Here is a 21,681-nt window from a genome sequence, read left to right as displayed (position 1 = left end):
TACATAAATCTCAGGTGACGTGTAATAAAAAATAAAAAACACGGAGGTAAATCAGAAACAGGAAAAGTAGCCAACATTTAGGCTACTCAATTGGAATTACTGTAGGCTACTTAAGAACTATTTTGAGGTACTTTTACTTTACTTGAGTAACGTTAGGCTATTTTAATTGTATGCTAGCCTATTTATACTTAACTACATTTCAGAGGGAACTGTGGCACAACACAACATGATCAATTTATAAAATATGACGCTGTTAAAACTGTGAAGTAATCAATCTAAAATGTGGGTAATTTTCGGTGATAAGCGTTTCGTTAAAACATATTTACCTAAATATCAATATCTGCATCTGCAATGAATTTCCACATGTTAGTTTAATCTCCAAAATGAAAAGTATCCTGCTGTTTGACAAAGTGATGAAAACGAACAGAGACTAAAATCCTAATGTCTTCGCTACTATCTGTCTTTGTTACCTCTTGGCTTATGTTCATTAAATCATCAGGGAGTTAGGAGAACAGAGACAAATAGACATACGAGAGAGAGAGAGAGAGAGAGAGAGAGAGACACTGCGACATAGTTCAATAACTATGAATTCACTTTTGGCCGTCACATTCACATCATACGACATAAGGGTCGTGGTTTTTCGATCGGGACCAGATGGGCTTTTACGCACTCCGTCTCCAGCCCTCGGCGCGCTTTTTACGCACACTGGATATTTGACTCCTCAGTCCTCGGCAAGATGTCAAACGTCAGAAAACCGCATTATTCTATAGGAAGAGGCTGGGTGTCATTCATTTTGGGCTCGTGAGAGTGCCAGTTTGTTTCTCCTCGGGAAGACAAAATGACCAACTCTTTAATGGTTTTAGCGGGGTTTGCTTAGGCTTTCTTACCCCATTCTACTTCAGATACTGTAGATCTGTCAAAGAGGGATTTATAACTCCAGCATTGACTTGAAAATCGTGGGCATTTGCGGATATCTCTGTCAGGGATAAATCAAAAGGAGATTATGGCTTTGTCGTTTCTGTATGCGCTGTCCATGTGGATACATTTAGTCTGTCCTTTGCTTGGAACAGGGGTTTTTTATCACTATCCAGGCATCACCCTGCAGCGGCAGCGCATCAAATCGGAACAGAGCGGCAGCACTGGACCGCCAGGTACCGGGTCCCGTACCCAACTCAGGTGAGCACATGCACTGAAGGATTTGCAGTGCAGATGTTTTACAAATGTAATCCCGTTGATGTCAAATTTGCAGCGCCAATACATTTGTTTTTTTCCTTCACATTTTCACACCATGTCCTATTGACATTGATTGTGTCTGATTTCTCTCGTATAGTAGCGTATTATTTATAAGTGTGACATCTTTTTAATTCTATTTTAGGAACTGGTGTCAGTATACTGTTTCGAGAACAGTGTCCTGCCAGGTGCACAACGGGACAGAAACCACAGTGCAGAGAGTGTTCCAGGGCTGCCGGTGGCCTGGACCCTGCTCCAAAGTCATCAGGTAGCCTCAGAGTCCTCACACTTATCAGCCAAGTCGTCTTCTCCCGTCAGCCCTTTCAGTTGTCTGTGATGCTAGTGCATTAATGGGGTTGGAATGGGGAGTCCTGCTGCATGGTGGCAGGTCAGGTATAGTAATTTGGACCCTTGACAAGCACAGGCATTGGGGCCTCTGTTCTACCATATTTTCACCATTTCTCTGATTGAAAATGTTGGTAGAATAATATTTAGTAGTCAGTAATTCTGTTAATGCAACACTAAGCATTCACATTAGAAGTATTATCAGCACAATGAATTGTTTAAGCCTTTTAAAGGTTTCCCGTCAAAATAAAAGGGACTAAATCCATAAGTGGATTAGAAGTACAATGTTGCATGAAATAGAAATATTCAAATAAAATACATATTATTGAAATGTTGCCTCTCTCATCATTTTCATCCTCACTCTACGGTCCACCGTCAAGAAAGGCAAACATGCTCATAGAATCAGACATTAATATGTGGCAGTTTGATCATGTCTGTGCATTTGTACATCTATGTTTGCATGTAGCTACATGAATGCCTTTGAAATCAGTGTCCCTGTGCTGTTTTCCAGCTACAGGACCCTGATCAGGCCATCCTTCAAGATTACCTACAAGCAGGTGACCGCACTGGAGTGGAGATGCTGTCCAGGCTTTGTGGGAGAAGAGTGTCGTGAAGGTGAGTTTCTTGTCTGTGCTTTTTTTCTTTTTGTTCACATGCTGTCGGGGAGAATGTGGTCTCACAAGGACTGAAATAAAGGTGTTTTTCCCTGACCCATTTGTGTCTTTTGAGCAGCTTTACCCACATCAGTGCCTTGTTTTATGTTTGGTGGTGTACTGTCGGTTAGCTCGCTAATAGTGTGTTTCAGTGCAGCAGTTGGCCTTTTGAAATGATCGTAAAGTTGTTTCAAATTAAGATTCAAAGCCTGTTTTGGATTACTTTTGGGAGCCCGGACTGCTGTAAAACAACAGTTGAAAGTGATCCTGTGCCCTGCGGTTTTGTATCTTTTCTTTTACGGCTGTGCATTCATGACAATTCTGTGTCTGGAAGGAGGATCACAAACACATCACTGTCTCGCTCTGTATCTCTTCTTTCTTTGCACACGTGTGTATCTTCACTCAGCACAGAGGCAGTTTTCTTTCTCTGATTATCATCATGGCTGTTGCAGTCAAAGAATGAATTAAAAAAAGCTCAGAGAAACGTCCAGCAGGGCAGCTTGTAAAGTGGGAGGTAGTATTTCTCATGATGGGCAGCGCTGCTCCTAGATACCACAGACCGCAGACTCTTAGCCCAGTAAAGACCAAAACTTTCACCCAGGGGCAAGACACCACAGTCAGCCCGAAGACTGGGGGTGGATGGAGGTCTAATGTTAGGCTGCCTTAACTCTGCTGTTTTTATATAAATGTATACATTCATATGTATGTGTCCACTGCTAACAAGCACACTGACAAACATGTTTTCACATATTGTATTTTGAATATTGTGGATGCCTGTAAAACAGTGCTTGTGGCTGCATTGGCTCAGAAAGAGTAATTAAAAATGCAGAGTTATTTTAACAGTATTCTATTAAAATAAGTTAGTACACTCAGCAACCCTTAGATTTTCTGGGGTTGGGCAATGCAGCGATTTGTGTGCGCGCCATTAAAAAAACACTGGCCTGGTTGGTCCACATTTGTCCAAGATTAACAGTTACCTCAATGAGTAAGTTTTGCTTATTGGTCATAATTACCACACCTTGTTCCATTTTGCAAAAATTATTCATTGTTGCACTTGGAGGGCAAAGATTTACCACGGGTTAAGAAAACACACAGTAATACTAATGGAATAAACAGACATTATTACAAAGCCTTTGGAAACCATTATTTGCCCGGCCGTGGATATTATTCCACACAAAGATTAACACATAGCTACATCCGCTTAGTCTGTACTGCCAGAGATTATGGTTCACTTGAGACCAAAGTGGTTGCAGGAGTGTGAAGAAGTAATCTGGCTGTTTATTTAACGTTCGCTGAAATGTATTTGCAAGTTCTAATGGCTATTGAGCAGGAGGGAAATTGCCTCCATATGGAGAGACAGGAGGCCACGGACTCAGTGAGCAGACCTGAAAGACAAAGAGTGGTCACTGACAGTCAGCATCACACTGAGGAGAGGAGGTAGAGCTGGCAGAGAAGGAGAGGACACTGAGGGGGAAAAGTTAGGACGAGTGCACGAGAAACAACAAGGTGTTAAAATTGGCAATGCAGAAACAGCTGTGTAGCAAGAGAAGAAGAAGGGAAAAGTGAAGTGTAATGAGGAGTGTTTCTGTCCCACAGGGCTCCAGTTGCTGCAAGCTGCCCAGACGGCAGCAAAGCAGAGAGCCGATTCTGTGGGAAAGTGGCCCCACTGAGATTAATGAGCATGACACTCCTCCACGAGGTCTTTGTAACATACGTGACCGTGCTAAGATCAGGCTACAGCTCCAAAACAAAGACTGGTTTTCCTCATGTAGATTAACCTAAGTACGTAAATTCAGATACACTATAAGTGTATGTCATGGAAATAATGGTTGTTCTTCATAATAATGCCACAGGAAAACATCTTAAAGTTACACCACAAACTTTGAAGGTATGACAGTTGTGAAAAGAAGTCATGCATCATATTTAAGAATGTCTGAGGGTTTTTTAAGCATTTCAAAACAAAAGCCCTTCTAAGGATCAACTACATAACTACAGGTTTCCTCTAAGTCATCAAAATGAAGATATATTTGGTTTAAATCACGTTTAAAGGTCCCATGGCATGAAAATTTCAGGTTTCAACATTACTATGCATTCCCCCAGCCTGCCTTCGGTCCCCCAGTGGCTAGAAATGGTGATAGGTGTAAACCGAGCCCTGGGTATCCTGCTCTGCCTTTGAGAAAATGAAAGCTCAGATCTCAAATCTTGCTCCTCATGAGGTCGTAAGATCACAAGATATGACGCGTTGGTATCATATACTATATTCTATTTCACTTCCTCCCACTGTACAAAAGTGAAACTAAAATATTCCTAAAACGGGCGCTGCCATCTTGTAATTTTGGAGCCAGAGTCTTTGCAGTAGTGATTGGGTTAGGGCGGGATTTTTGATGTATTATGCGGCAAGCCACCAGGGGGCGATCAATATGTTTTGGCTTCACTTTTGGGGAGCTGTCAAGTTGTCCATCTTTATATACAGTCTAGGTTTTGGTACCTTTGGACAGAGCCATGCTAACTGTCCCCCCCTAGAAAAACTAATATTTAAAAAAAGACATGATGTTCAGAAGATTACTTTAGGTAAACAATTCCGTACACAGAAAATCAAACTGCCAGTTTGGGATTGTGGTTCACAGGTTCTTAGTGAGCAAATTTTGATATGCTAAAGTAGACCAAAGTTCAGGCATAGCTACATTGTTAGCTTCTAGCAAAAAGTCAGGCCCTGCTAGGCACTGTTAGGCAAGGACACAAGAGGTGCGTCTCAGCATAGCCATCTAGTGGTAGGGGGGTTTAAACACAACATAAACGTGAACCACTGTTTTACATGACGTAACGTAAAAATAAAAATATCGCAATATTCAAGTGTATCGATTTTTTTCTTACATCTCTACTGTGATGTGAGAAGTGCTTTCTTTGTTTTGACTCATAAAGGGAACCCAACAATTAACTGAGAAAAGAATCTGCAACAATGACAATAAGCATGAGTGGCAGCGCTTACAATGTTAGACATTTAGCACTTAAATCTGCACAAATCTGAAAAAGGGATGCTGTCGTATGAGCTGGTTAATGAATCACTCATTAAATGTGCAATGGCAAGGTTTTTCCCAGGTGCTTTTGGCCCTCACAAGTCCTCTGCGTTAAGCTTCTTGTTTTTTTAACTTTAAAACACTCTGAAATATCAGGGAGCTCGTGGCCTAAGGCCGAGCTGGTCGCAAAGCTTGCATTTTTCAGTGTTTGCTAATGGAAAGTGGGTGTTTTCTGAATACATTTGGTTGCCACCCTGACCTGTCAATATTTTTGACAGTCTGGTTTGTGCTGGCTTTGTACAGTGCATCTCAAGATTTACATTTTGCTTTCAGCAGAGTTGTGCTAACACATGACGGCATGGAACACATTTGGGAGAAATGTGTTCGTAATTTCCCTGCAGTTGGTCCCTGCCCCCTCCTCCCTGCCTCATCACAGCAGCACCCCCCAGCACACATGATCATATTAACAGGAGGGATTGTAGGTAACGTCTGTGTGTGAGAGAGCCTCGTCTAAAAAGATTAAGTGCTGGGACCTCCCCTGATGAGAGCGCTAACCCTTAATCTCATGCAAAATAAGTTTAACAAAGTTTAATGCTGGGTGTGACAGCACAGGATTTGATTAAAGAAGTGAAAATGTGGCTAAAAGCTTAGGATGTCAAATGTGCTAATTTGTTAATGCTACAGCTTTGAAGCTGCTAGAGTCACTGTTTCCCCTCTGCAGCTGGATAAGGAAGAAGTGTGTTAAAACCCACTGTTGGAGGGATTATCCAGAGCAACGGCTATATTATATCATTCAAAAATACCTTTAGAACTCTTTTATTTTTCCATTTTATTATCTGCTCTCATCCCCTTGCAGGCCTTTGCTCATTTGCCCTTGCTTTTTCTTTGCCACTGCTAGGCTCTTTATCTTCTATACTCCTTGCTGCTTTCCACTTATCTAACTTCCTATGTCCTTTAGATCTGCCGCTCTCCTCTCCTTAGAGTAAAGTGATAAAACAGAACCATAACCCACATGTGCCCCTCCAGACCTCTGCAGATTGGGGATATGACTGATGTCTCTGTTACATCCCTGGTTGTGCTCAAATATAGGTCAACGGTACCCTTTGACCTGCTGGGAGCTATGGGATAGCTCAACTGTTCCCGGTCCTGGTCTAATCTGCCTGATGGATGACGCTCTGTTCATGCTCCTTCTGTGGTTTTTCATTTCTGTCATCAGCTTATCATTGGGTCTTCCTGCCTCCATTTGTCCCTCTGTCTTTCTGTCTGCAACTCCACACATCCGTTTATGCTGAGTTAAGCAGGTAAAGTTCCCGGGTTCCAGAAAGGATTCTGAGGTCGATAAGAGCCAAATGTGTCTGTGAAGATTGGACAGGCCAAGGGCCTGTTAATGTGTAAGGATGTGTATTTCTCTTTTTTGCTAAGAAACAAACCACTATTGTTTGCGGTGGCTTCTCTTATTAACACTAGTGCTGCTAAGTAGTGCACAAAATACAAGCAAGACTGTGAGTCTACTCTGTAAATGCTAACATGCTCTCAATTACTGTGTTAATATGCAGGTATATAACCATGGGAAACTATTTATTAATTTAGTATTTACTGAACACAAAGTGCAGCTGAGACTTATGAGAATGTCATTAGTTACATCCGCCAAGGAGGATATGTTTTCGGTTTGGTTTGTTGGTTTGTTTGTTTTTCTGTCAGCAGTACGGAACTACTTGTCAGATTTTCATGAAACTTGCTGTAATGGGCTAGCATGAGCCAAGGAAGAACCTATTGCATTTGGAAGCGGATGAAAATAAATAGGCGGATACACAAATTATTTTTCCCTTTCCTTAACATTGCAAGATAGGGTGTTGTTCTTGGCGGTGGTCTGGGCTCTCCGAGTGTTTTTCATGTACTTGGTCATAAACTAAAGTATTAGATACATTTTGAGCTGATGATGGTGCTAGAGGAAAAGTGTCCAGCCAATAGTTAGAGACTTTATGAAAAGTCAAGGGATCGCCAAAGTCGGTGAGAGTCTTCCTCTGGGAATCATACATGCTTGATACAAATTTAATGAGTCCATCCGACAGTTTGATATTTCTCTCTATATCGATCGACCAAAAAACCCTCAAGCCCTACAAACGAAAACATTAACACTCCAATTTACATCAAACATTATACATTACCAACAGTTAATCTCTGCTGTCTTTACAACTTCCATAATCTCTACTTTTCTTTCACATGCTCCAGCCTCTGAAAATCGGGGCTCATAGAGAATTCTGCATTGTGTGCTATCATCTCATACTTAGGATATTTCCGATGTGACTTGTAAGCAGGGGATTTTCTGCCGCTCTTCCTCTCTCTGTCTAATGTGTCTCCATCATTTTCATTCTCTTTATTTCATCAGACACCGATGCATTTAAATCTCAAAAATGTTGCCCTGATTTCAGCTGATCACCGTGCGATCGTCTCTCTTCATCAAATTCACACAACATCATCTCATAGCATGCCGATGACTGTGTGTCTGTGCACCAGCAGGGCCATCCGTCTCTAACTGTGACTAATGTGTAGCTAGCGTGTCAGAGATTGGATTGGAAGAGATTCAGTTTGTCATTGTTTCATGACTACGCCTATCGTGTAGCAGCATTTTGTGAGCAGGAATGTAAGATTTATAACGGCACCTCATTGTGCTTCTGAAGTCCATTATTTAGTCGTTGACTGTACTTTGCTCTGCATGAATGCATCAAATGTAATGGGAAATTCCATTAATTGCCAAGTATTTCTTACTTGCTAAATGTTGCAAAACTTCAGTTCAAAGAAATGGTGTGTGGCCTGTCAGTTGGCATCATGGTAAGATTGTCCCACTGTGGACTGCTAGACATCTTGGTTTTCAAAAAAAGGCTCTGTTCACCATCCTCCACCAGCAACCGCGGTCAAAGTGGGTGGGTGATTTAGTGAGTGAGAGAGCTTGTGACAGAGTGTGTACGCGCCATTGTGTGCGTGTGCGTGTGCATGTGTGTGCGTGTGTTCTGTGCCAGTTGTTCTTCTTGTTCATGCCAGCAATAGCTGACCACTTGGCTAGGGCCGACACACAACAGGATCCTGGGACACAGCCAGCTCTTGGATAGCCAACTGTGGTCTACAAACACACACACACACACACACACACACACACACACACACACACACACACACACACACACACACACACACACACACACACACAGCTTACATATTGGGCACACACACTGTGTATCTTGGGGATGTGACAGAGACTCTTAAGATGGTCCAAGAAGATGTTTCAATACATCATCCTTCTGTCCTGCTCACAAATACTGATGGAGCGAGTGTTTAGTGGCAATGAAATGGCTGTCCCCAGCTGTGTGCGTCACGGTTTGTTCTGTGGTTAAGGGTGTGTATGTATGTGTGTGTGTGTGTGTGTGTGTGTGTGTGTGTAAAAACTGAGTAATTTCTTTGATCTATATCCAGCTCTAATGTATGAAATGTACAGACGATGCCCACAGTCTGACTTACACGCTTGCCAAAATATCCTGTGCTGTCTTGTAGGCTACTGTAGACACAATAATGGAAGGGATGATTGAACAAACAAGTCTGTGTTTTTTTTTTAATAGTTTGCTATGATGAAAATATGCTCTGTGTTTTGGTTCCAATGATCTTTAAATCAAGATTTATCTTTCAAGAGTTTCTAATCTTATTTATACTCGCCAGACTTAACAATTGAGCTTATCACATAAGGCTTTCCTTCGTGGTCATTTTAAATCAGCTTCACTTGTCTTTCAAAATTGCAATTGCTATGTATTTCTTGTGAATAAAAAAAGACAATTAAAAAACGAAAATGCTCCCTTAATTACCAAAATGCTAGCTTTGGTATCATTTTCAGTGAATTTCCAATGATATCAGACAAGATATAGCATCTGAGTAGTTGGAAAAACTGCTCAAACACACACACCCTTCCCTGACTTCTCTTTGGAGCAGAAACAGTTCCCAATTTCTCCTGTTTATTTGGCTTCACACTAAAGACAACACAATCCTGAATCTTTCCCATGAGCTGAGTGCAATCCAAGAAAAATAACTCTGTCTTATGTTGCCATGGTGTAATTATGGATCCAAACAGAGTCAATAGCTGCGGTCCCGTTCTAAACATCAGCTCGAGCACAGCGGAAGTTTGGTTTTCTTACCCAACATAATTAAATTCCAACTGCAGAGATGGAAATCCTGCCCACCACCTTGACGCTCTGGTTTACATTTATGGCAGATTGACTGAGTTCTGGTGTTTTCCTGTGGTGTGTGTTTATGACATAACATGGTATGGCTGCTTTTTTTCTGGCTCTTGTTGGACAAGAGATGAGGATTGAAAAAGTTAGTTCATTAGCAGTGAAGAGGAAGAGTAGCCTTACTTTAGTGTCTGAGGAGAAGAAAACCATCATGGACGGGGCAGTTTTGCTTATTTCATTGTCAGTTGACCATACAGCAAAGCAGCTATGATGAATCTTGAGTGGAAGTGCTACACTTCCACTCACATCAATCTTTCCAACTGCATTTACTTGTTTGTTTGTTGCTTTGAGCTAAATCCTAATGTCAGCGTGCTAACATGTGCACAATGACAATACTAACATGCTGATATTTAGCAGGTATGAGAGTCCTGTTCCAATAGCTTCCGTAACTCAATGCAATCCCTCCATTGAGTATTTCTTTCATCGGTCTTTCTGAACAGTGTGTTACGGCTGTTTAATTTTAATTTTCTATGACAAATCTGCATCCACTACAGAACTTTATAATAGGAATTACACGCCTACTTTGTGAGCATGCAAGAAACTACACCAGTTACAAAAATGTAACAGTGCGGCAGAGCAGATACCTACGTCAGAGTTACTTGGTTTCATCCACATGTATAATCTTTTCAACTTTTTAGCTGTAATCTCTGCTGACTAAAACATCTACATTGTTTAGTCCTGTCTGTCCTGCTGTTATTACAGATATGTTTGAACTCACCTCTGCCCCCTGACCCATCCATGGACTTTTTTGTCGAGCCATGACTAATGGCCTAAGGTCTTATGGGAAAGGGTGTTCCTTAATGGCTGCTAAAAACAGAACAAAAAAACAATCAACAGATAAAGGTACTGCATCATTACAAATATGAATGTGATTTTGAACCCGGAAGATCCAGTTTCACTTTTAACATGTTTACATTTACAAACTACAAAAACTATGTACAAACTGCAGCTGAGGCTTATTGGAATGTCTTTAGTTTTGCACGTATTTGTTCATAAACTAAAGTATTGGACAAAGTGAAATTTTGACCTAATGATGGCACTAGATGAAAAGTTAAGCAATCACCAACGTTGTTACAATTCATCCCAAGAGGAGCATGAATATGCATACCAAAGTTCAAAGCAATCCATCCATCACTTGTTGACGTTTCACTCAGAATCACGAACGTGAATCTCATGGTAGCACTAGAGGAAAACTCAAGGGATCACCAAAGCCAGTAGGATTCATCCTCTGGGCACCATGAAAATATCCTCCAAATTTCAAGACAATCCCTCTCGTCTTTACAAAATTCCATGGCAGTCCATTAAAGGTGCTGTAGGTAGGATTACGAAGATCCAGGAATTAGCCCAAAAATTTGAACATCAACAACTTCTCAGTCCCTCCCCCACTTTCTGCTAAAGCCCAAAACGGTCTCCTAAGCCCCTCCCCCCACAAGGGAGAATGAATGTGTGTGCATGTGCAGTGATTGACATGCAGTTAGACACCCCCCCTGGCCCTGATTGGTGCATCTGAACAGGGAGCGGTGGATTTTTGCAAATCACACTACAGGCTGTAGGTGGTGCCAGAGGGGCTGGATTCTTTTTTTTTTTTTTTTTTACCTACTTCATGTGGTTCTACTGGAACATGGGTCAGTTCCAGCAAATATGACAGAAAGTTAGTTTTATAAGTCTTACCTATTGTACCTTTTTAAATAGCTGTTGAGATATTTCAGTCTGGACCAAAGTGGACCTTCTGGCAAACTCAAAGACCGACGTTGCCATTCCCAGAGCCACACCGCTAAAAACTAAATGTCATCACAGAATAACTGTTGGAATGCATCACAGATTGATGTACTGTATATAACAGAGAAAGAGTGTGTCAGAGGGTGGAGACTTCCTCTTGACTGATGATGAATTACTGTGGAGGCTGTTGAACTGTTGTGCTTTGATGTCCTTGGTGTAGTCTCTGGAGAAACTTCAGTGCAGTCAGTCACAACAAACTCATGTGGGGTCTTTATGGTTGAACAGCTCTTAGTATTTGGGTTGATGAATCCTAAGGAATGTGTTTTTTGGGTTGAGCTGTTGATTGTTGTTTCCATTTGTGGCTGCGCTCCAGAGATTCAAGATTATTTTGAAGCGAGGCATTGAAAAAACACACCCACGCAGACCGACACACCACTGGACTGGATGTACATGTAGACACAAACAGACACAGTACAGACTTTCATCCTGTCCTATTTCAGTGAAGCAGAAACCTCAGCGGTTGCCATTAGTACCCTGTGTGCTGTGGTCAGAGACGCTGATTTAGGCAAACCAGAGCTGTTTGGGTCATTTTTGTTGTTAGTTATTTATGAGCACCAGTTGTCTAGAGATCCCTGCTATGACCACAATGTGGGTGGTTCCTGACTGTGGGACTGACAGCTGACATTCCAGACTTCTTATGAGCCATAGACCAGAGGAAGGCTCACATTTAGAACAAATACTGGGCTTTTCTATAAAGTGCTATTCTGTGTTTTGGATTTTGAATTAGGGCTCATGTAAAGGATCCAAAATTGCAGCACAGCCAGAAATGTGTAGGTATCTGCGGTTTAGTTGTCGCTAGAAAGGTATAATTTGTATCAGAGATCGCCAAAGTTTTCAAAACAGACTGAAGATAACACGGAGAGTCACTTGCAAACAAGAACTTCTGTAAGGCACATATATATTGTGCAGGTGTTGACAGCAAAAATGAATTCAAGAAACCTGAAAAAATAAGCAAAAGTGCCTTTTTTTCCCCCAAAGTGTTAATTCTGTTTCTTATAAGTGTGGCATTATTCAATATTTTATATTCAACTGATGCTTGCAGTGCATTAGTCCATCAACACGTACCGACTTTGCTACCCTGTTTGTGGCAAACCCATCCTAGTGAAGATACATGTTTACAGCTGCTATAATAATATAGATAATTATTCCCTCAGTTCTAAAGAGCGTGTCATCGTCTTTTAGCTAATTGTTTTCGATTTTCTGCTCCGTTGTTTAGGTTCGGTCTAATCACTCTGATTGGCCGCACCAAGCAGCTATTTTTTGGAAAAAGCTACAGACTCACCACCAAACAGCAGACAGACAAAGTTAGTGACTAGCTGGTGAACATAAAGCATCATTTAGCTTAATAAAGAGACAGATAATTCCCTCAGGAGTTGGTGGAGACCAAAAACAGAGCTAAAAGAGAGTGACTATTGGACTTAGATTCACCATTTGGACAGGAGCACGGCTCCTGTCCAAATGGTGTGTGTGTGTGTGTGTGTGTCTGTGTGTGTCTGTATGTTTGTTTGTGTTTCCATGTGCTACACACAGTTAATGGTTTTGGTATCTGGAGGAGGGTGTGAGTGAGGGCATACAGGCCATCACTGCGAGTGGGCAGACAGACGGGAAACATGCCAAGTCAGGAGACAAGCAGGTGTGCGCCAGGTGTGTGTGTGTGTGTGTGTGTGTGTGTGTGTGTGTGTGTGTGTGTGTGTGTGTGTGTGTGTGTGTGTGTGTGTGAGCAAGAGTGAGAGGTCTGATAATATTTACTCTGTGAGTGAGTGACATGATTTAAGGAGGAATTCCTAATAAATTCCTGGGTCTGGTTTGATGGACATTGTTCTTGTGTATCTTGGCTTGACCTGCTCAGTGTGAGATAGAGAGATACTACTGATGGTGCCAGGATGAAAAAAAGAAATGGGGATGAAAGAGACAAGGCAGAGACAGAAAGAAAGGAAAAGACAGACGGAGGAGAAGAAGAAGAAGCTATACCTGGAAACTAAACTCATCCTTGTCTGTCTTTCTTTCTTACAGAGTGTTTGAACTGTACCAGTTTCATCGACATGAACAGCAGAATAAATGCAGTTGAATCAAAGGTAACGAGGATCCCCTGATGCCTGTCTTCATGAGTTATTTGAAGACAACTTTGTTAACAATTGTACACAGATGACTTTATACACACAGAGTGCAGATGTGTCTGAAATCTGCTGCTCTTGTTCCAGATCAAGCTGTTAGAAAAGGGACGTTCATCCCTGCCGACAGTCAGCAGTTTGCTAGAGGGCTCAACAGACAACGAGGTGGATGCACCCCAACCCACTCCTATTGGACCGCCATCCTACCTGCCACCAGGTGTGAAAGCATCACGAAAAAAACTATTCTAAAAGATGTAGTGGAGAAAAGCTGTTTTAATGTCTGTAAAAAAAAAGGCATCCATATGTATCCATGCGTATTTGAATTAATCAACAGTAAATGCAGTTTCAATATTTAGAGATGATTAAAGGAATTAATTCACTGCTATTTAAATCAAGCCTCTGATGAAGTTTGTTGGAATAACTGTACATATGGCTACTCACACCCCTTAATCATAATGTTAAATGATTACACTGTATGCCTGGCTTTATTTGGCAGGTTGTGCTTGTTCTAAAGAGGGTTAGCACAGAACATCTTGTACTTTTCGGCCTACAGTAACACAGTTTAAATGAATAATATATTATTGATGCTCATGATTTGGTGGATGTTGGGAAATATAATGGACATTTAATTTATATTTCACTTATTGCTGAGATATAGTACGAAGGTTAAAGTGGTACTACTGAGTCAAGCTCATAAAACGCTGCAGTGCCCTTTTTAAATGATTTTAAAAAGGATAGCTCAGTTCGTAGAGCGGGCGCCCATATGTGGAGATTTGCTCCTCGACACAGCGGTCCCGGGTTTGACTCCGACCTGCGGCCCTTTGCTGCATGTCATTCCCCCTCTCTCTCCCCTTTCATTTCTTCAGCTGTCCTGTCAATAAAGGCCTAAAAATGCCCCAAAAAACAAATCTTAAAAGGAGTGAACTATTCCTTTCACTCTACATTTGACGCTGACTGGCTCTTGTTTTTTTTTAAGCACCAGGAGGTAGAGGGCTTCCAGGGCCCATCGGACCACCAGGGCATCTAGGTTCTGCTGGACCTCCAGGTCCGGCTGGAAGAGCAGGCTTCCCTGGACCCACCGGTAAAATATCATGATGAGACCTTTGAGTGTCATCTGCTCATATGAAGATGATTTGAAAAAGCTCTCACAGTTGACACTTGTTTAACATGACTGACTGACTGACTGACTGATTGATTGATTGATTGATTGATTGATTGATTGATTGATTGATGTATTTTACTTTGGTGCTCAGGCCCAAAGGGGGACAGAGGTGTAGCAGGGGTTATGGGTCTCCCCGGCCCTCCTGGTCCGCCGGGTCCGCCGGGGCCGATCTCCTCTCCCGTCCGAGTGCGCGGTGACAATTTTTACGTGGAAAATCAAGGTGAGTGGACTGTTCCACCTCAAATTGACTCTTTTACAGTGACTTAGGGCTGAATTGTTCCAGATGGCCTTAAATGAGAAGTCAATGTTACAGACATGGTTGAATTCTGACACAAGAACAATTGTAAATCCATTCAAGCATTTTCGGTTTGTCTGAGTTGATGCCAAAACCACAGTTCCATTTTGATGAATCATGTGCTTCACCACGTTCAAAAACTCACATATCTCATACGTTATGTTCATCCTGTTGTTCTCTTTGCAATCATTGTGTGATCAGGCCAGATGGGTTTCTATGAATGGAACATGATTTAAAGGGGACACAGGTGGAGCATGTTGTAGCTGTTTAAGTAAGCAATATGCGTCTTTAGCTTTCAGTGAAGGACTTGCATTCGTAATGGAGAGGGTATTGTTTCTTTGCAGCGGAGGGCTGGCTTAGATTTAGTTTAATTGTTTCCATGTGTGTTGCTGCTGCTTAGCCACTGTTTACTGCAACCTCATTTAACACCACCACCAACAATGAAGCCAAATACCCGCACATAAATCACAAGATTAGCTCAGATAGTTTGAAATATATAAATATTGAGACATGTTTTTTATTCATCTTATTTACTTTATAACAGCTTTACTTCTTTGTCTACTCTCCAAAAAGACACATACAGTGTGTAACATGACTCGATTTCTCATTGTTTGAAACTTATAGATATGATATACATGTGTGCAAAAATGATATCTTTCCCATTTAAAACCTGGTTTCACCACAGGGAGGCAGTAGAAGTCCTTGCTATAATCATTACCTCATGGAGACTGCTGGCTCCGATTAGGCTTTTGGCTGCGTCTGCCTTTCTGAGCCCAGAACTGTATCTGCGGGTCTGGAACTGTGTAGATTTGGGTCTGTGGAACCATGTAAGCTGAGGGGGGCCAACTGGATGTAAATCAGGCCTAATTTGTTAGCTGTCAGCACGACAGTCTGCGTTTGGGGGAACAGGCCGCGGCCCGGAGCCAAAATCTGGGCTAGCTATAAACGAGGGAGGAGATAGTCTGTCACTCATGTGGAGTTTCTTGGGGAGGCAGCCAGGCTCGAGGAGACTGTAACATTAGAAAATTAGTTCCAGAGGGAAATCTGCTCCTTCTAGACCCTTTCTGTGGACTGAAGCCATAATGTAACAGCGCTGTCTCAAAATGTGGGGGGGTGGGGGAGGGGGAGACTGACTGTGAGCATATGTTTAAGTGGAGAGGAAGTGTGTTGTGGTTGAAAACAAAACTTGTACTTACAAGCATACTTTAAAATATCCTACATGCTGAGAACAAGGCCTGACTTCCACCTCCTGAATGAAGATAGATCGTGTCCAAGCGTTTACTGCTCCATTAAACAGGACCTCTTTTAGATGGACCAGCTGCTCCTGACGATCACTGTCACACTGCATTTAATCCTGCTGTTGACTGCTGATGCCTGGTGACCCTTGATGTCTAAACTCTTCTGTTAGGTTGAAAAAAAGGATCCCAGGCTGATGACGGAGACCCCAGTAGGGCTATGGATGCAGCAAACAGCTGTTGGGAAGGCATGTTGGAAACAAAGATTTTATAGACATGTCCAAGATGTAGCCATAAAACACAGGAAACAAAGTCAGTGACAGCAGCAGAGGCGGATTTTCTATCTTCAGATCCAGGTCATGTTTCGAAATCAAAAAGAAATTGGGTCTTGAATACATCATCAAGTCAACATTTTGGATTGACTTTAACTGCTAATTTGACTACATCCGTGAGGAAACTGTGTAAGAACAAGAAAATACTTGCTTGCATTGAGTGTTTATCTCACTGCCCCGAAAGACCTCAAAACCTCAATCAAGTATTTTGACACATGCAATTCAACTGTTTGGGAGGTCTGTTGAGCTGCAGAATACAGAGTTTAATAGGTGTTTGACACTACACTACATGGTCGCATGCATCCATGGCCACCCTTAAGTGTGACTGTGATGGGGTCTAGTGTGTCCTTATTTTCGTTTTGGTGCATTTACGTCTGTATTTCAGATCGCCCAAGATGCATTTAAGTGCTAAGAGACAGAGGGAAGGTTTGCAAAGAACGGTTTTTGCTCACCAATACGATGCAAAAATGTACAAAACATTGATATTTACACAAGTTGTGATGGTTATATTGTAAAGATCTTTTTGAATTGACATTTCTGTCTGTGGAGCACAAATATGACACCAACAATGGAGTCTTTGGAGTCAATTTTTCACATGTACTTGGCCGGTTACTGTGTTTCAGATTGGGGGGGGTCAAATCAACTCATTTTGTTAACACTGTGTTTAATAGCCGCATTTAAAAGGTACAGATATAAGTATAAGTGTTATATGAATGACCTGAGTCAAGTATTGATTTTATTTACTCTAATCTGCCGTTACAGTCTCCAGTATCTTTTGTGCAAAGGTTAAACAGAACTTTTTGTTTAAAATTCTGTTGTTTTTCTCAGAGGAGATCCCCGTCCATCCAACTCTACCTGCTCCTCAAATCATAGTTGGGCCTCCTGGTCCAACTGGTCCTGGTGGTCCCTCAGGTATGAATGTACACTCTATCCTGCCCACAGGTTAGAGGCAAACACCTTAGTTTGTGTGTATATATATATATATCTCTATCAATGAATGTTGTGTCATGATTGAGTTTTGACCTTAATGGCTGGTCCATCATTTCAAATGCACGTAGTGCAACCGAGCATTGCTTAAACTCACAAAAATGTATTTTAAATCCCAGTCAATGTTCCCAAAGACAGGAAACGTGCTAATTTACAGGAGAATGCGTCGGAAGAAACGAAGACCCTTTAACACAATGACATACATTTTAAATGTGTAGGATCAAAGCTTTTACTATATGAGCCTCATATAGATTCAAAAAACACTGGTACAAGCAGATGCTAAATGTCACTTTGTCGTGTGAAAACATTGTTAAAGCGATTACATTTAAGGAAGGTTTTAAGTGAAATATTGATAACATGGGGATTTAATGTTTATTTTGTAATCCCTGACAAATCTCCCTCACCGGGCAGTGTAATTTCTGAATTAAATTAAACTGTGTTAAATTAACTGAATTGAATTTTGACATTGCACAATAGTCAGAGCCAAACTTGAACATTTTGACACTCATCCCCCTTATGTGTGAATGTTTTTGTGAATGACACTACACAGGCCCTCCGGGACTGAGAGGACCTGCAGGAATACCAGGTCTGCCGGGACGAGATGTGAGTATCTGAATCTGTTAATCAATGAAACGTATGAATGTGTGACATGGCATCATTAATACACGCTCTTCTGTTTTATTGACATAAGGGGAAGGAAGGCCTCCAAGGCAAGCCTGGGGATACTGGGCCTAAAGGAGATCCAGGGGAAAGGGTGAGGCTGTTGTAAAAATTGTCCTCGTTATTGGATCAGCAGGCTGGCTGAACATATATGATTCTGATGAACCATTCAAATGCTTTTTGTTCTACGTTTTGTAAAGGTTCCTAGCTGTCATGAAATCTTAAACACATTAAAGGTGAACAAGATTTTCTTCAAAGACTCACTCTGAGCTGTGACTAATCCTCCTCTCACTCTCTCTCTCTCTCTCTCTCTCTCTCTCTCTCTCTCTCTCACTCTCACTCTCACTCTCACTCTCTCTCTCGTCCAAGGCCAGGCCTCGCTAATCAGGGCGGCCATGTCGGGTCCCCTCTTTTATCTCTCTTTGGCTCTCTAGTGGGCCTCTGTCTTTAAACCTGATCCCCTTCCTCTACTAGCATGATTTAGGATTGGAGATCTGCTGAAGAGGTAGATTAGCACGAAGGGCTGGTAAAATGTGTGTGTGTGTGTGTGTGTGTGTGTGTGTGTGTGTGTGTGTGTGTGTGTGTGTGTGTGTGTGTGTGTGTGTGTGTGTGTGTGTGTGTGTGTGTGTGTGTGTGTGTGTGTGTGTGTGTGTGAGCAGGAGCTCTAAATTATTTCTCTCTGTTTTTTCTCTACCAGGGGCCTCCAGGTTTAGCGGGCGAGCTGGGCCTTCCTGTAAGTATAAGGTTATTGTGTTGCATCACAGACACACACACACACACACACACACACACACACACACACACACACACACACAAAAGATTATTTGACTCTGTTTCCACAGGGAGCGCCGGGTCCAAAAGGAGAGCCAGGAGAAGGTTTGAATGAGGTAAGAGACAGGATCTTTTCCTCCTGAGCTCATTTGTAAAATTGTCCTAAACTAAACATGATGGTGTTATTCAGGGCGAGGCCGTGCAGCAGCTCAGGGAGGCCCTGAAGATCCTGGCCGAGCGGGTCCTGATCCTGGAGCACATGATCGGTGTTCATGGTGAGGAGAAAAACAGAGATGGAGGAAAACGCTTTTTCCAGGCCTTATTTTGAGGAAATATGCGTGATCTTTTCCTGGCTGACAGTAAGATGAGGAGATTGATACCACTCTTAAATGTGTCCGTTAGGTATAAGGCTACAGCCAGCAGCTACAGTTAGCTTAGCACAAAGACTGGAAGCAGGGGTTAACAGCTAGCCTCGCTCTGACCAAAGGTAACAAAATCCACCTATCAGCACCTTTAAATCTCACTCAACATGTTATATTTTATTTGTTTAATCTGAAAAAAAGCCAAGCGTATGAAGGATAATCCGCCGTTTTATGGGGGTTGTGTGCTGGATTTAGCAGTCGCCAGCCAACCAGGAGGTTACTGCTACCTGCCAATAAATAGTCCGGCGCATAAATGTTGTTTTTTCTCTTCCGTTTTTTACAGACTAAACACACACACATATCATGCGTTAATTAGTGCGTCTTAGAGGTACTGGTAGAAGGATTTTGTTACCCTAGGACAGAGCCAGTCTAGTTGTTTCCACCTGTTTCCAGTCTCCTGACTGTAGCTTCATATTTAACGAACAGACACACGAGAGATATCAATCTTCTCATCTAACTCTCCTCCAGAAAGCGAATAAGCTTATTTCCCAAAATGTCAAACTAAGATTATCGTTCTGAATGATTGTGTGTCTGTCTTTCATGTCTTTTCACAGAGAACTCTGAAGGATCTGGATTTGGCAGCCTTTTGGACCCCCTGTCCTTCTCTGCCATAAAGACCAAGCGTCTTCAGCCTGTTCAAACCCTTCCTCAAGCTCCAGTACTGAGGAAGAGACAGAGACGAGCTCCCCTTTGAGCTTATAGTCTAATTTTGTATGGGTGTAATTGTGATGGATGTGGCTAATTTTGCTTGACTGGACATACACGTTTTGTTTATATCATGTTTTTTTATATTACAATTTATTTGCCCATTATTGTCTTTTTACAGCTGTAAAGAACGAAGAGATGTTGAGCATTTCATCCACATGAAAGGCTATTATTGAGCCATTTTTTTAATCCTGTTGCTGCATGCTCGTAGTCTACATAAACTTAGCAGCAGCACTTGAACAATGTTATACAACGAAATATAATCTCATAAAGTGTTATGAGGGTTTTGGCGTCTTTCTTTTCTCAGATAACACATAGTAAACACATCAGTTTCCTTGGCTGGTGTTGCAAAGCTCCTCAGGCTTCAATGTGAGTTCCCGAGAGCTGGACCCAAAATATACTATTTAGTGTCAAACACATTCTTGGAACAACCTCAGGGTTCATCTTGTGTTAGCCTGTCAAACATATTTCTTTCTTTCTCTTCTTTCGGCCTCTCTCTGGTTGCTCTGCCTTGTTAAAACTGAGGTAAGACATGACAGGCAGCCAACAATATCTGCTTAGAGTAAAGTTAGGTAAAATGAATAGCATCTGGAAGAGCGCACATCTGGAAAGCAAAAGGAGGAGATGCTGAAACAGTTGAGTTTTGGCCTGAAAAACGCAAAGCCTGATTGGCTCCAGTGCACCTTTGCGCGATGGAGCACTAAACAGGATTACACTGACTTCATAAACTGCCTCTGAGATTTGTCTCCAAACTGATATGATTATTGTAATAAGTCTCTGAGAGACCAAGCCTGTTGATCTCTGAACAAAGCTTTGACTGCCTGGTACAATCTTTGTCTTCCCCATTACAAGGTTTATGTGTAAAAGGAATAGTTTTGGCATTTTGGCATATAAGCTCATTCGCTTTCCTTCAGAGATTTGGAAAAGAAGATTGATACCACTCTCATGTTTTGTATGCTAAATATGAAACTGGAGCCAGTTAGCTTAGCTTAGTACACAAACAGAAAATGCATAGAAACAGCTAGCCTAGCTGTGATGGATTATACCAAAATTATGAGCAGCATTCTGACTTATAACTCAAGAGTTGGGCAATTCTGATAGCAGCAGTAAATAAAATCCAATATTAACACTAATAAACCAATTCAGCTTATTCTAAAGGAGCTTTAAAGATTTAGTGCATAACTTTTTTTTATAATAATGAATGTCTGATAAATTCAACCCATTGCCAAATAAGTTGATATAAAGCTTAATAAGACTATCCGCTTCACAAAACTCTTATCAGTAGTAGTTCTCAGTATTTCTTAGTATGGCTATGTTAAGAAAACAGTCGTCCGGCGACTTTTTGCGCAGAAAATTGACCGAAGATACAATTACCTCTTCTGAAGAGTCCATGTTTTTTTTCAAAGATTATTTTTTGGGGCTTTTCCCTTTATTTTGAAAGTGGATAGACATGAAAGGGGGAGAGAGATGGGGGATGACACGCAGCAAAGGGCAGCAGGTCAGAATCGAACCCGTGCCGCTGCATGGGGCGAACGCTCTTACTGGGTGAGCTAGAGGTCTCACCCAGGTTTTTTTAGTCCTCCGTGTCCTCCTTGGTTACAAACAAGTGCCTGGTGAAGGGGTGGGGGTGGTGTGCGATCACGGAAGGCTTGTACCATGTTGACGCGCTGACAAAATTGTTGTCATCCCTTTGAATTCCT

General features: G+C 41.8%; 1 protein-coding gene across 1 annotated transcript; it reads left to right on the top strand.

Moving 5' to 3' along the window:
* The first annotated feature begins 366 nt into the window (after positions 1–366).
* Positions 367–20,463, top strand: col26a1 (collagen, type XXVI, alpha 1). The gene is made up of 14 exons (XM_028574309.1): positions 367–1,176; positions 1,376–1,498; positions 2,087–2,190; positions 13,315–13,376; positions 13,503–13,629; positions 14,389–14,493; positions 14,666–14,794; positions 17,265–17,348; positions 17,974–18,026; positions 18,115–18,177; positions 18,781–18,816; positions 18,926–18,970; positions 19,045–19,129; positions 19,831–20,463. The coding sequence occupies exons 1-14, from the start codon at positions 1,004–1,006 to the stop codon at positions 19,968–19,970; spliced, it is 1,329 nt and encodes a 442-aa protein (XP_028430110.1). The 5' UTR covers positions 367–1,003; the 3' UTR covers positions 19,971–20,463.
* The last annotated feature ends 1,218 nt before the right edge of the window (positions 20,464–21,681 follow it).

The sequence above is a fragment of the Perca flavescens genome, chromosome 3 (genome assembly GCF_004354835.1).
Source record: "Perca flavescens isolate YP-PL-M2 chromosome 3, PFLA_1.0, whole genome shotgun sequence".
Taxonomy (NCBI): Eukaryota; Metazoa; Chordata; class Actinopteri; order Perciformes; family Percidae; genus Perca; species Perca flavescens.
Note: the sequence above shows the minus strand (reverse complement) of the source record. Positions and strands in the feature narration are given on the sequence as shown.